Source organism: Drosophila albomicans, chromosome X, assembly GCF_009650485.2.
Source record: "Drosophila albomicans strain 15112-1751.03 chromosome X, ASM965048v2, whole genome shotgun sequence".
In the NCBI taxonomy this organism is placed as follows: domain Eukaryota; kingdom Metazoa; phylum Arthropoda; class Insecta; order Diptera; family Drosophilidae; genus Drosophila; species Drosophila albomicans.
In genome coordinates this window covers 12,620,325-12,635,011 of record NC_047627.2, presented here as the reverse complement: position 1 = coordinate 12,635,011, position 14,687 = coordinate 12,620,325, and the positions used below count along the sequence as shown (strand labels likewise).

The 14,687-nt window shown below is 41.5% G+C and overlaps 3 protein-coding genes across 5 annotated transcripts in view; 1 reads left to right on the top strand and 2 right to left on the bottom strand.

The window, feature by feature from the left end:
- Positions 1 to 14,687, top strand: part of LOC117578054 (flotillin-2) — a 128,620-nt gene that overhangs the window by 36,465 nt on the left and 77,468 nt on the right. The window lies entirely within an intron of this gene.
- Positions 5,461 to 8,396, bottom strand: LOC117578047 (glucose dehydrogenase [FAD, quinone]). The gene is made up of 2 exons (XM_034263170.2): positions 8,248 to 8,396; positions 5,461 to 7,366 (listed from the first exon to the last, which is right to left on the bottom strand). Exons 1-2 carry the CDS (start codon positions 8,362 to 8,364, stop codon positions 5,633 to 5,635), a joined length of 1,851 nt encoding a protein of 616 aa, XP_034119061.1. The 5' UTR covers positions 8,365 to 8,396; the 3' UTR covers positions 5,461 to 5,632.
- On the bottom strand, positions 8,378 to 14,329 carry LOC127565813 (myb-like protein A). Its single transcript, XM_052006414.1, has 2 exons — positions 14,254 to 14,329; positions 8,378 to 9,244 (listed from the first exon to the last, which is right to left on the bottom strand). The coding sequence occupies exon 2, from the start codon at positions 9,218 to 9,220 to the stop codon at positions 8,378 to 8,380; it is 843 nt and encodes a 280-aa protein (XP_051862374.1). The 5' UTR covers positions 9,221 to 9,244; positions 14,254 to 14,329.

The window sequence follows — 14,687 nt, the reverse complement described above, 5'->3', positions numbered from 1 at the left end:
CAACAACAGCAGCAGCAGCAGCAGCAACAACTGCGGCGCCAGCAGCAACAATTGCTACGAAAACGACAACAACAACAGTAACAACAACTAGCATAGCAAATGGTTAGCGAGCGAGCAGCTGTTGCATATTATTGGCACATCGGCATCAAACTTGTTTGCGCCCACTCCACACTCGGACGCAACATGTTCGATGCGCTGATAACAACACAACACAAGGCGATCATGCGGTCAAACAATGCTTTTTGTGTCAACAGGGATGCTCGAAGAGGAGTGTGCGAGCGAGACAGATCAATTGCTGCTGCTGTTATTGTTGCTGTTGCTGGAAGTCAAGGTGAAGGCAAAGATGAAGAGGATTGCGAACGAGAACGAGCGATGAAATGAACATTTGACAATCACTTAATGACCATTAAGACATTTTGTTCGACTAAAAAGAAACACAAATTGAAGAAAAAAGAGAACATGAAAACTTGTTCACTAAAAATTTAGTGATGATTTAACGATTATGATAATTGCGAGAATCGCAAACTAAAACGAAGAGAATTTCAAGAATCTTTGAAGCAAAATGTAGGCAAGCTGAACGGTCAGCTGAAAAGTGTGCAGAAAGAGTGAAATAGACAGAAAAGCAGGTTGGTGATAAAAATAACAAGTTGCTCTCTAAATGCTAATTTAAATTTTTCCAGCTCTTTCCCTTGATTTCATTCTCTCGCTCAATATCTTTCTCTCTTAGCCAAAGCAAATGAAAATAAAATCACGTATACGTCAGAGAAAAGCAGCATTAGAAGTATTACGAACCAAGTACAATGTGTTAATTAGTTGATGTTGCCCTAAAATTGTGGTAAGCAAAGTGGCTGCTGCTGCTGAATTGTCGTAGTTGTTGCTGTTGTTGTTGTTGCATGACCGCATTCCGCAAATTACATACGCATTCCCATTTCAACTCTCCCAGCTGAAAAGTGTGCGTAAAAAGCAAGTAAGAATTAAAGTGAATGCGCAGGTTGACCACTTGATACCCTGTAAATCTTAAAGCAATGTGTATAATATTGCTATAAATTGCTATAATTGAAGGATGAACTGAAAAATAAATTTGAATCCAAAACTAAGTTACATAATGTATTCGACAGTTGGGTATACCCAACGACTCGTGCGTTTTATTACAGGGTATAATGAGAAATAAAGTTATTAAATGATTAACATTTGCTAGAGTTAAAATTTGAATAATTTTCTTTCATTTATTTTCTTCGTTTTTTGCGTGCAACTGCAACTGGATGAGAGCTGCCAACGCCAACAACAGCAACAACAGCAACAACCGGCGACATGGCAAGTTGCTGGCAACTTGGTGGCAACTTGTTGGCAGGCAATTGCAGCAATGCTTCAGCTACAGTGTTGCTGCTTTGTCAACTTGTTGCTATAATTTATGTAATCATGAGCAAAATGCGAAAAAAAGCGCAACATCCAAAGATTTAGTTGCGCTGTTGAAATCTTTGACTATTTCTTCTCCTTGTTGTTGTTGTTGCTCTCGTTGGGTGTTAATGTGCAATTAGCGCCAAGTTGGCGAAAGGAAAAAGGGAAACAGAAGCAGAGAGCTAGAGAGAGAGAGAGAAAGAGAGAGATGGATTGAGAGGGCTGTCAAGTGGGAGGGCGAGTCCGTTCCCAGCACTAAAATGGCAAAATTCATGTTCGTGGATGGAGCAAAAATGAAATGCGCCTGTCCTCAACAACAAAGGAAAATACAAAGAAAAAACCCAAGAAGGAATAGCAACAAAAGCAACATAATGACGACTAAATGCTCTATCAGCGAATGTATTAGAGGATAGTTGACAAGAATTGTAAATTATTTACTGTAATTAGTAACACTTCAGAATAAACATAGCTTATGTTAGAGATGGTTGCTATATTTTATACTGCTAGAATTGCTATACATTAACGAACGATCAATGATATCTATTGATGCAAAATTTCATACTTCTAGATGCCAGATCATAAATCTATATATGTATTTCTTTATATGATGGTGATCTGCATTACATTACATCCACGATCAGTGATCGCTCTGCTCACTAAATGTAATAATTACCCCAGATCTAAATATTACTTTCTTTGTTATTGATCTGCAGTAAATTTATTAGCGATCAATGATCGCTCTATTCGTGAAATTTTTCTACTTTGTATAATGCTATGCATTATTACATTGATCAATGATATCTTTCCTCGTTAAATGTCATACTTCTCTTTGATGTATATATTACATGCATAACATTGATCATCGATCAATGATCGCTCTCTTCGTTAAATTTCATGTCAGTTACTTTTAGATCTAGATATTACATTGTGTGGTACTGATCTGCTTTACATTGATCAAATGTCAATGACCTCTTTCCTCACTAAATTTCATAATTCTCTGAGATCTATAAATTATTTTAACTATTATTGATATGCATTACATTGAGCATCTATTACTGATAGCTCTCCTACCTAAATATCATACTTTTGGATGTCAGATCTCAAAATTAGAAAATGATCAACGATCAATGATCGCTCTTCTTAGTTATCCCATGCAACACATCTCATATAGAACTTGAAGTACTCGCTGCGCTCAAGCAAAAGGGTATTGCAAAACTGAAACTTTCGCTTTCTGAGCCGCGCGGCGTCAGGAAGCGAAAACGAAGTGAAGTTCATAGCTGGTTGCTGCTGCAGTTTGGCTCCACTTGCAACCGCATCCAATTAATGACCAGTTAAACAGTTAGCTCTCGACTAAGGGCAGGTAAGACCAAGAGAGTTGCGATGTTGCCATGACTGACAGTCTGAGCCTCGGCCTACGTGCGCCCAATCAAGTGGCCCACCTGACACCTTGCTTCTCCTTCTTCTCCTCCTCTTCCTCCATCATCGTCTCCTGCTCCCACTTCGAAACATGACATAAGCATTTCCATCGAACTGCTCAAAATATGTATTTTTGTTTTTGTTTTTTTTTTTTGGTTTTGGTTTTTTGACAATGGCGCGCAACTGCTTCCCAGATTCCTCAGACATGCGCTCCCCCTCTTCAAAAATTACATGTCTTGTGTCCGCTCTCTTCGGTCTCTTCGGTCTGTGCTCTCTCCTCACGCCTCACGCTCTCTCCTCACGGTCACGCCTTTGCCTGACTTCGGCTCGATTCGGGCGGCATAATTGACCGAAATTAAGCAGACATTATTCAATTTCGTGCCATAGCTGAAGACAGCCGTTTTTGCCGGCTTCGCTTTGGATTTGGCTTTAGCTTCGGCTTCGGCTTTGGCTTCGGCTACGGATTCGATTTCTTACCCGCTGGCTGCAGCAATCGTTGAGTCGCTTGGATTGTCAAATGTGTACGACATCACGTCGACACATGTAGTTGAGTCGACTGTTCGACTGTTGCGGCATTTATGGGATAGTCATGGACAGGAATTGTATATAGATTTGTTTTTCAATTTTGCCCCAAACTGAGACTGAGGGCTTGGTTGATGAAAGTCGGGCATTCACTATATGGAATGCTTTCCTAGTGTTATTGATTAAAAAGAGTAAAACAGTATTTTAATTTGAGACTTACTAAATACCCCTAAGATTATCTAACCTTCTTACCTACCTTATGTAGTCTTTAAACTTCCGCAACCTGATGTGAAGCCCAATTTCTTAGCTCGCATTGAATATAGAACATTTGCAATCACATTTGTTATGTGTACTTTACTCTGTTGAGGGTTATTTTCGAAGTAAAACATTTCGCGAACTTGCAACACAGCTTACCACATCGTGTGCTGTAACATTTCGCTCAATGTTGATCCTCACAGCGAGCAAACGCGCGCGGGCAAGAAAGCGCGAAAGAAGACAGATAACATAAAGACTGTGAAATAAAGAAAAAAAACCAAAGAAAAAAAAAACCCACGCCCAACTCAACTTGCAACACACGTACGTACATAGCAGACATTAACCGACAGTCAAACGGGCCATCTTCGAGCTGAAAACAAACCAAACATCGTGTAACCAACAGCGAAATGTGTCAATTGCTATTTCGTTCCCAGCTCTCAGTCTCTCTGCCAGTCTCTGCTTTGTTTGACTCTCGCGCAGCCTCTCAGTCGTTTAATGACCCAAATTCGTGGTCGCACTGACCACAGACACTTTGCGCACACAATTCGCCGACTATGTCATCATCATTGCCATTGCCCCGTCTTCATTTTCATCATCATCATCATCGTTGTTGTCGTTGTTATCTTCAGCCTCATCGGTCGCATCTTCATTGGTTAGTTTGTTATGTTTACTCTTTGGCTATTTGCTAGTTGCTGCTGCTGCTGCTGCTGTTTTGTTTTTTTTTTTCGCTTCTTTCGCATAACACTTTCCATTTCATTGGACTCACGTACGCCGTAGTCATCGTTTCGCTAAGCTAAGCCAAAGCTAGAGTCGAAGTCGAAGTCGAAGTCAGAGGCGTATTGGCTATGACTGGGCATTTCGTTTAAATCAAATCAAATATTTACTTAAGGTATTTTCTTCACTTCATTTTGGTCGTTTTTTCGGGTGTCTGGCTAAAGGGTCTTATATAAGACACGCCTTGGGTGGTTTATTATGACCAAAGCTCAACAGTTTACAGTTTATTTTATGGGTGCACGCAAGTGCGCGAATTGCAGATTGTGAGTTGTGCCCGTTAATTGGGAAATTGGGCTCGATGCGACTTGCAATTCAAAATTGGTCAACTGCTTGTTGTCATTATTGATCGATGCCATTAGCTGACGCTCGCTAAACGGGAGTCGAACTAACCGTTGTGCCTTTGCCTGACACCTACGAAATAAAACGTGCACACTGCCAAAAATGTCGCGAATGCGCAACTATAACTACTATAATGCTTAACCTTGGCACAGTTGAACAACATCGACATCAACATCGACATCGTCATAGAAAGCAACGGCAAACCAAAGCAAACCACATAGAGCAACTGTTATCGCGCGATTGTGCCACACAATCAGGAAATGCCTCCCGTTTGCCGCCACGCCCACACGAATGTTACGAAAAATTGCATTATGATTTCGTTTGATTGCTCGTCAAATTTGATTGTTTGACATTTGGCCAGGCTTTTAATTTCGCTTCGAATAACAACACAGCGGAAGCGAAGCAACGCTTTAAATTGCTCACGTATACGTTATATATTGTGACGTCACAGCACAGCACGACAAGTTTGCTTCGCCTCGATGGGTTTGTGCACTCGCTAAGTGCATTTGCTTTCGTATTTTGTGTGTGTACAAAAAAGTGTTGCATACCCCCAGGCGGTGTTTGAAAATTAAAAAGCAGTCGCAAGTGTTTTGGTTGTGATTTAAGCTACAGTTAATGCTTTTATTTCATTAGCAACTCTAAACGAATAGCAATACATACAATACGTAATTTAGTAATAATATCAATAAATAGCAATATTTGTATAAATATTTAACAAAACAATATAAAGTCATACATGTATAGATATATATATATATGTATATAGTACCCTAACAACTACACAAATATGTTTCTGCTGCAGCCACAATAACATCAGACAAAAAATACACAAAAAAAAAGCCAGCGATAATAATAATTACATACACACATTTGACTAGTTGATGAAATGAATGACGGGCAGACAGAAGAACAGACAGACAGAATAATGTTAACCAGCTGCAGCAGGCGGAGGTGCACGTCGCATGCCCCAATCCTCCTTAATCAAATCCGAAGCCTTCTCCCCAATGGCAATGACTCCCGCATTCGGATTGCCATTGACAATGGTGGGCATAATGCTGGCATCGGCCACTCGCAGCCCTGTGACGCCATAGACGCGCAGTCGCGGATCGACAACTGCCATGGGATCCGAGGCGGGACCCATGCGACAGGTGCCGGAGGGATGGTAAATGGTGAACGTGAACTGTTTGATGCAGCAGGCCCAATACTCGTCCGACTCGAATTGATGGTGCCGACAGCCCGGTAATGGAATGTTGTGTAGTCGCGAGCCAAAGCGCTGGAATGCCTGCGAATTTGAGACGTTGATCGCCATCTTGATGCCCTCGACGAGGACATCGACATCGATCTGGTGGGCAAAATAGTTGGGTATGATTTTGGGCGGCTGTGTGGGATTCCTCGAATTGAGTCGCACAAAACCAGTGCTCTTGGGTCGCAACAGCAGCGGCAGTATCGACCATGTTTCGCTCTGCTGCAGCGGCTTATAAACCGTGTTGTAGAAACCGTCGCGCAAGTTGAGTATTTTGCGTATCTGCTCGCCGGCATCCGAGGCAATCGAGCTGGGCAGAAAATGGAACTGAATGTCGGGCCAGTCCTCGGCGGGATCCTGATACTTCGTATTCACAAAAGCGACACCTTCGACGCCCGAGAATGACATCGGACCGCGCTCACGCATTATGTACTCCATGGCCACGGGTATTGTTTGGAAGCGTGAACGCGTCACGGTGAGCGGGGCATCGATCACAAAGGTTAGGCCACCCAAGCCCACGTGATCCTGCATATTATTGCCCACGGGCAGATCCGAAATCACGGGAATGTTGTGCTCGCCAAGGTGATCCGCCAGTCCAATGCCGCTCAGCATCAGCAGTTTGGGTGAATTGAGTGCCCCCGCACTGAGTACGACCTCGTTGCGTGCCTGAACCACCTGCGTCCGTCCATTCTTGATGTACTCCACGCCCATCGCTCGCTTCGTCTTGGGATCGATGAGCACACGCGTGGCCTCTGCGTGCAGCAGCACATCGAGATTCTTGCGCAGTCGGACGGGACGTATGAAGGCCTTGCCGGTGCTGCACCGGGAGCCACGTCGAATGGTGCTCTGGGTGAGCATAAATCCCGTCTGTTTGGCACCATTAATGTCGCGATTCTCGTAACCCATCTCCATGCCCGCCTGCAGAAAGGCAATCGAGAGTGGAGTGCGCCATGGTGACTCCTGCACCGTTAAATAGCCGCCTGTCTCATGGTAGTTGGTTGAGGCCAAATACGGATTGCGCACATCTTCCGATTTGAGGAAGTACTTGAGCATGTTCGGGTAGTCCCAGCCGGGATTGCCGAGTTCCGCCCACTTGTTGTAATCGTTCTTCGAGCCTCGCACATAAACCATTGCATTCAACACCGAGCTGCCACCGAGCACTTTGCCACGCGGCCAGTTGCAGCGATCGCCCTTCATGGCCTGACAGTATTTGCCCGGCGCCGGTATCGTCTGGTATTTCCAATCCAAATCGGTCAGCTGTATGTATCCGGCGAGTGCTGGCACATCCGAGATCTCGGTCTCATCGCCGCCTGCCTCGAGCAGCAGCACCGACCAGTTGCGCACCTCGCTCAAGCGATTGGCAATCACAGCGCCCGCAGAGCCGCCTCCGACCACAATAAAGTCATACTGGCGCTTCACCTGCAAGCATGAGAAAGAGAGTGAATGAAGGGCTTTTTTCAAATGAGAAGTTTCAAGAGGATAGAAGAGGAAACTAGCGTGTATACATTGTTTGAATAGAATGCGAATCCAAAGCTTTCTCTAGTCACTTTTGGGGATATGAGGATGCTTTCATCTATTATCCTGCCTTTTGCACCTAGGAGGCAGCTTCTCACATATGTTTAGAGACATTTCAGTTAGTTAAATTAATGATATTTCTATTTTTGTAGAGCTTTACTAAAACTCAAATTTTGAATTTGCAATTCAAGGGTTTTTATGTTGCCTAACTTCAGAAAATTTCCCCTGCGGTGTTTGCCGCTAACTTCTTCATCGTATCCCATCATTTAATGCAGAAATATAAAATAGCTTCGATACGAGGGAGACATTTTAGTAGTTCTCAATTTTTCCTTTCGAATCCATGAATTTGTCTGTTACCGAACTTCAGCTAACTTATTTTTCTTCTTTATCGTCTACTTCATCATCGCTTTCCATTACTTAATGCATTTAAGGTAGCTATGATTCTAAGAAGATATTTCGTAGTAGAGAGTAGTAGAGTAATAGTTAAACCTATGCTATTTATTTTTTGTGGGGTCCTTGAAAACTCCTGAAAATGTATTTTCCAATGCAGGGATTTTGCTGTTTCCTAAATTCAACTTACTTCTCTTTCTTCTTTGTCGCTAGCTTCCTCGCATTTTCACATAACAATGATATACTAGTGAAATTTATGCTATTTATATTTTTTGGAATCAAAATTTGCTTTCCATTTCAGGGATTTTGCTACTGCCTAACTTCAGATAACTTATTTTTTCCGAACTTTTCCGCTAACTTCATCCGCTAGTTTCCACCTCATGTAATGCACTTACGTATTGTGGTTCGAGCACTTTGTTCTCGGGATCGGCGTACTGATAGCGATAGTAGTTCATGCCGATCGCCAGCAGTGGTATCATACCAAGCAAAGACGTCATTGATGCAAACACCATGTTTCAGTAATTGTCAAATCCAAGGATCGTCCTTACAATTTCTGCCCGTAACCACAGCTGTCGTCGAATTAACGCTGCTTCGCTGCTTAGAAGCTGATGTCTGATGTGACGGATAACCGAAACTCGATGCAGGTGCACTGGCTGAGAGTGTTGAACTCGCCGAATCACCGCCGAGGATTTTCGGCGTATAATTGCGTATGCCGCCCGGACGCGCTGACTTGAAGTGTGCGCGCGCCCGTTCGTCCTCCTCCAAGATATCCAGATAGGATTTGATATACAGATGGTGGCTCAAATAGTGTTTCTGTTTGTCCAACGAACGACTCGATTTACTCGACACCAGAGAACTGGGACAACCGCTGCTCGAGCTTGCCGAACTGCTGCTGACCGCCGACAGCGATGACAACGAGGAGCAATGACACGACGAATTGTAGATGCCACTGTCCGAACTCTGCGACGAGCTGCGTTGCAAGTACTTGCTGCTGTTGTTGTTGTGATTTAACTTGGCGTAGTGCGAATCACTGTCCGATTGAGTGCTGCCAATGCCCAGCACTTTGGTCCGTTCGTATGTCTGTTTGGTTAGATTGTATTTGTGACGCAATCGATAGTTGGCGTCGTAGTCGTCGGTGCTGTTCGAGCTGGAGCTGCTCGATAGATTGCTGGCTGGCGTATAGATGGGATCCTTGTAGCTCTTGCGATGTGCCTGCTGTGCACGCTTCACGTTCTGATTGAGGTTATGATTGTGATTGTGATTGTGGTTCTGGTTATGGCTGTGGTTGTGGTTGTGGCTGTGGCTGTGGTTCTGGTTGTGGTTCTGGTTGTGGTGTTGCTGCTGCTGTTGGGATATCTCTTGGCCCATATTTTAATGGCAATATGGACAGAACTGCAAACATAAATAAGCATAGACAATTATTAGATCAATTAGGTGAATGTAGTCTTAATTCCATATATTGTATATTTAGTATATATAGTATTACAAAACAGTTTGTGGTGTTCACTTTTCTATATAGTATATCTAGTAGAGTGTCTAGTATATCTAGTATATTCCATTTAGTATTATAAAACAGCTTGTGGTATTCATATTTGTATCTAGTATATCTAGTATATTCCATTTAGCCCAGTTTGTGGTGTTCACTTTTCTATATAGTATATCTAGTAGAGTGTCTAGTATATCTAGTATATTCCATTGAGTATTATACAACAGTTTGTGGTATTCATATTTGTATCCAGAATATCTAGTATTATAAAACCCTTTGTGGTATTCATATTTGTATCCAGAATATGTGGTATTTATATTTGTATCTAGTATATCTATTATATTCCATTTAGTATTATAAAACAGTTTGTGGTATTCATATTCCAAAGAATGAATAAAACACAACAAAGGTTTTTGTACCTATATGATAGTTTGTTGTTGTTTTACGATAAGTAGTATTAAATTTACACTTTGGCGTATTCGATAACACAACTAATTAAATAAAAGAGAGTTCTGTTGACTGAACAAGTACTATAAGCAGAAATTTGTTTAAAGTAAGAGTCAAGTTGCATTCCTCTTTTCTTGTAATATTATCCATGCACTTGCTTGAAGCTTAAGCTTTAATACATTATTATTTTTTTTATATTCTTGATTATTCAACTGATTCACTCTATGATTCTTTCAAGTTGAACTTGAGTTGATTAAAGTAAGAGTCAAGTTGCATTCATCTTTTCTTCACTCTATGATTCTTTTAAGTTGAAGTTGAGTTGATTAAAGTAAGAGTCAAGTTTCATTACTCTTTCTAGTATTTCTTCAAGTTGTCCATGCACTTGCTTAAAGCTTGCTTTATTCTCTGATTCTCTTGAATTTTCACTCACATTATTCAAACATTTTTGAGGCACCAAATGTGTTTGCATTTAAGCGAGCACTTGTCAGTATTGTGGACTAAACTGAGCAACGCAGCTGCTCGCATTTATATATCGCCTTTTGTGCTTTACACATTTTGCAAAAGGGGCCATAACCATTTTTGGCTGAGATGTGTGTAGCAAGCGCGTTTATCACATTTCCATTTCCATTTGCATTTGCATTTCCATGAAATGAAATTTCGAACTAGTTTCGGTGTACTTAAGTAACGGACGCAAGTCGACCCTAAAGCGCGGAAGCGCTGACGTTGGCCAATATTGCGTTGGTCAATTGATGGCACACACACACACACACACACGGGCACACACACACACATACGCTCGCGCGCGCACGTTTCATGCGGTCGCTTCTCAACGGCAAACAAAAGACTTAGGCAACGAACTTGTTTACATTTTTCGCAAGCGAAGAAGAAGAAGCAGCAGCAGTAGCAACAACAGCAAATGTTATCAAATCGGTGATTGAAAATGAAATAAAAATCAAAATAATCATTTAAATGATGTCAAAACAGCATCTCATTATACATACACATGCCTGTCCCCTTCTTTCTCTCTCTCTCACACACACTCAATGCTGATGCTGATGCTTCCTCCCACTCTTGCTTTCGAGCTATTTCTATGCGAGTGTTCAGTTCAAGTTTTTCAAGTTCAATGCCGTCGTCGTCTCAGGCGGAAAAGCAACTTTGTGCGCAATCCTCGTCAATTTCTGTTTCAGTTTTGTATATTTCATTGTAAAATGCAATTTCGTTATTGCGTTTGTCTCCCTCTCAGTCTCAGTCCCTGCTCCTGCCTGCTCGGCAGTGGCAGCTTTAATTGCTTGTCTGTGGTTTTTCCACTCCACACTATCAACGTGTTGTCGTGGTCGATTTAAACGATAGCAGTGAAAGCAATCCCCTCAACCAACCAGCCAACGAAGGAGCGAGTTTTTCGTTTTCGTTTTCGTTCGTGAAGCTTCCTACTCTCCTTTGGCCATCGAAAGTTATGGTAGTTTTATGTTGATTTTCTGTGTGTTTTTGTTTTGTTTTTTTTTTTTTTTTTGCACTATGTCACATGAAATGTTCCGAGTTCATTTTGCTTACATGTGCAAAAAAAAGTAACGGTACAATTGCCGACTTGTTTATCTTTTTTTTTTGGCAATTTATACGAATAGTATTTTTATTTTTGGCTGCTGTTGTTTTTTGGCTTTTTTTTTTTTTTTGGCAGTGGCGCGTTGCAACGTCTTCGCGGTTGGCTTGTAACTGAGCTAAATGCGAAACAACAAAACAACCAAAAATCCCAAAAGACAAGGGAAAGAAATAAAACCGTTAATAAAAGCAGACGAAACATTTGGTGTTGATCGTTGATCGTGAATCGTTGATGGTTGCTGGTTGCTGGCTGATGTTGTTCGCTTGTGGCTGCAATACGCGCTAATTTATGCAACGCCCTTGGGACAGATCCCGTTCGTTAAGATTTGGGGCAACACCGGCCCTCAACACACACACACACACATAGGCAACGAATGACGCAATCTCGTTTTTTTGGCTTTTCTCATTCATTGAATTATTGTTAGCGGCTCTTCGCTTTACATCATCCGGCATTCGGCACTCCGCAAAGGCAAAGGCAAAGGCAGCTAACCCTACAGCTCCAGTTCCCTGATGAGCTGATGTCGTTGTTGTTACTGCTGTCGATTGTTCGTGCGTTATTATGCAATTGACACATTGTTAGAAACTCAGCTCAGCCTCCTCAGTCGCACAATTTCATGGTACAGTTGTTTCGTCTGTCTGTCTGTCTGTCTGTCTGTCTGTCTTTGGCTCGTCTTGTGTGTCAATTATGATTTGACAGCTTTTAATTATGACTGGGCTTACTTTACGGCTTATAATTGATGACATTTGCCTGGGCTCTTCTCTTCTCTATTTTTATTGACCGCACGTTTTTTCGTTTTAGGTTTTGGTTTGCTTTTGTTTGTTTGTTTGTTTGCTTGCTGTGCTGTGCTGTGTGCGCGTTGTGGGTCATAAAAAGCCCAAGTCAACTAACTGCAGCAGGTCTTGACACTTTCTCGCCTTAGTCACGCTCGCATGGCGCTGCTGACTGAATCAAAACGCGCGGCTAATTAGTCAGCCAGCCATCCTAAGCTAAGCAAATAGTTGGCCAAGTTACCACCAAGTGTCATGTTTCATTCGCATTTCCGGACCCAAAAAAAAAAACAATGAAGAAACCCTCAACTGCAAAAGATTTCCCCTAGACATCTTTGATGTGTTTGCCAACAATTCAGTCAGGGACACTTGCGTTTTGTTATTTGAGTTTGTTTTGGAATAGCTGCAGCTACAGCTGCTGCTGCATTGGCCAAATAACTTAAAGGCATTGCATTGCTCAGTCTAATGGCGATTGCATGTCTAAAATCTATTGCAAAGCATTTGCTTTTCCTTTTCCTATTGCAGCAGTAGCAGCAGCTTTGCTTTGGCAATGCCATCGAAATTAGTGTACGGAAAAGTTGTAGCACATTTGTGAAATATCTTCTTAATAACTTGTTGGATTTGCAACTGCCAAATGCAACGCTTATATCTTGCAACTGCTTCAAAAGTTGCATAACTTAAGCGTTCGGTCTCTCAAGTTTTACACTTCGAAATTTCATTTAAAGACTATTTCAATCTGTCTATTGATCTATGATTACAATTTGTCAAGTTTTACACTTTGAAATTTCATTTAAAGATTGTTTTAATCTGTCGATTGATCTATGATTAGAATTTGTCCAGTTTTACACTTTGAAATTTCTTTTAAAGATTGTTACTGCTTTAGAATGATCTTTGCTTAACGTCTGTAAAGATTTACATTTTGAAATTTTATCTATAGATTGTTTCAATCTTTCAATTGATTTTTGGTTGAAGTCTGTCTAGCTTAAAACTTTAAAATTTAATTTAAAGATTGTTAATGCTATTTATTAAACTTTGATTTCAATTCGTCAAGCATGTTTATATGCTGTCGATTGATCTTTAATTAAAATTTGCCAAGTTTTGCCCTTTAAAATTAATTTTTAGATTACTACTTTAAAATCTTCGAAATTGCATTTAAAAATATCTCTGAAGAGCTGTTTATTATGAAAGGGAAATTACTCAGTACAAAATGCATTCTAGAGTATTCCTCTTTCATTCACTTCAGACTCAGTTTTATTTGTCAGCTCGATCTTACTTGTTGTCTGCTTTCGAGCAAGTGCTGTGCAATAAATAGTCAAGTTTTTCCATGACATCTCCAATTGCATTTTTCCGCTTTTTGCTGTAAATTTTCCGCCTTGACTTTGGTCTATATACGCTGACTTGGACTTGTTGCTGGAATTGAAGTTGATCGCGACTTGAACTTGATTTTGTTGCGACAAAAAGTGGCGCTTAAGCAGAGGGATATTGATTTGGCAATATTGTTTATTTTTGTGATTTTTTCAATTTCTGTTTGGATGGCGCTTGCTTTCCATTTAGCCAATTGGCTGCGGGTCTTGTCTTGGCTTGGCTTGGCTTGGCTAGTTGGTGGCTGGCTTTAATCGTTTTACAATGTGTGTGTTGTGGCCAAGAGCGGCGTCATGATTGGCTATTTATAGCATCGGACGTGCACAAATTGATAATAATTTGCTTGGAGGAAGGTGCGAGGCGGCTGCCGAAAGCTAGAAAGTGTTCGAACGTGTGCAGCAGGAATGGGCCAGCAAAGCTCAGTTGTCGAGTTAAACGGATCGCACTTACATAAGAACTCAGGGCACGACATTTGCAATGGGCTAACTATCGCTAATCAGTAATTGGTAATCAGTTATCGGTTATCGGTTATTGCTATCGACAGCGTCGTCGTCGTTGTGTTTGCCTGTTGCATAACTCGAGACGAGACGAGATCGCGCGCGCTTTCCAAAAAGTGAAAATTAGGACAAGTGAAGCAAGTGCGTGGATCTCTTGCTGTATGTATGTGTGTGTTTGTTAGTGTATTAGTGTGCTTATAAGAGTATTTGTGCTTACAAGTACGGTTGTCTTATTGTCAACTTGCCTCCGCTGGTTGCCGCTGTGTCGCGTGGTTAGCTGCCGCAGTTGCAATTGCAATCGCAGTTGCTGCTGTTGTTGTTTCGGTTGTTGTTGCTGCTGCTGCTGTTGCCTGTTGCCTGTTGTTGCTCGTCTGCAGTTACCACAAACGCAACGGCCTGCCACTTTCCTTTGTTTCACACATTATGCTAGCTATTCACTTTTATTTTTCTCTCTCTCTTGCTCACACAAAAAAAAAAAAAAAAAAAAAAAAAAAAACACAACAGATGTAAAAAATTGTTTTGCGGCGGGACAAAGTTCGCTTTGCTTTTGCGTTTGCGTTTGCTTTGATGTCGATGTTGATGTCGATGTGGATCGCGTTTTAATACAATTTTACAATTTTAATCTGTTATTGCTGTTGTTTGTATATTTTGTTTTTATGTAATTAACGCTCTCGGCACT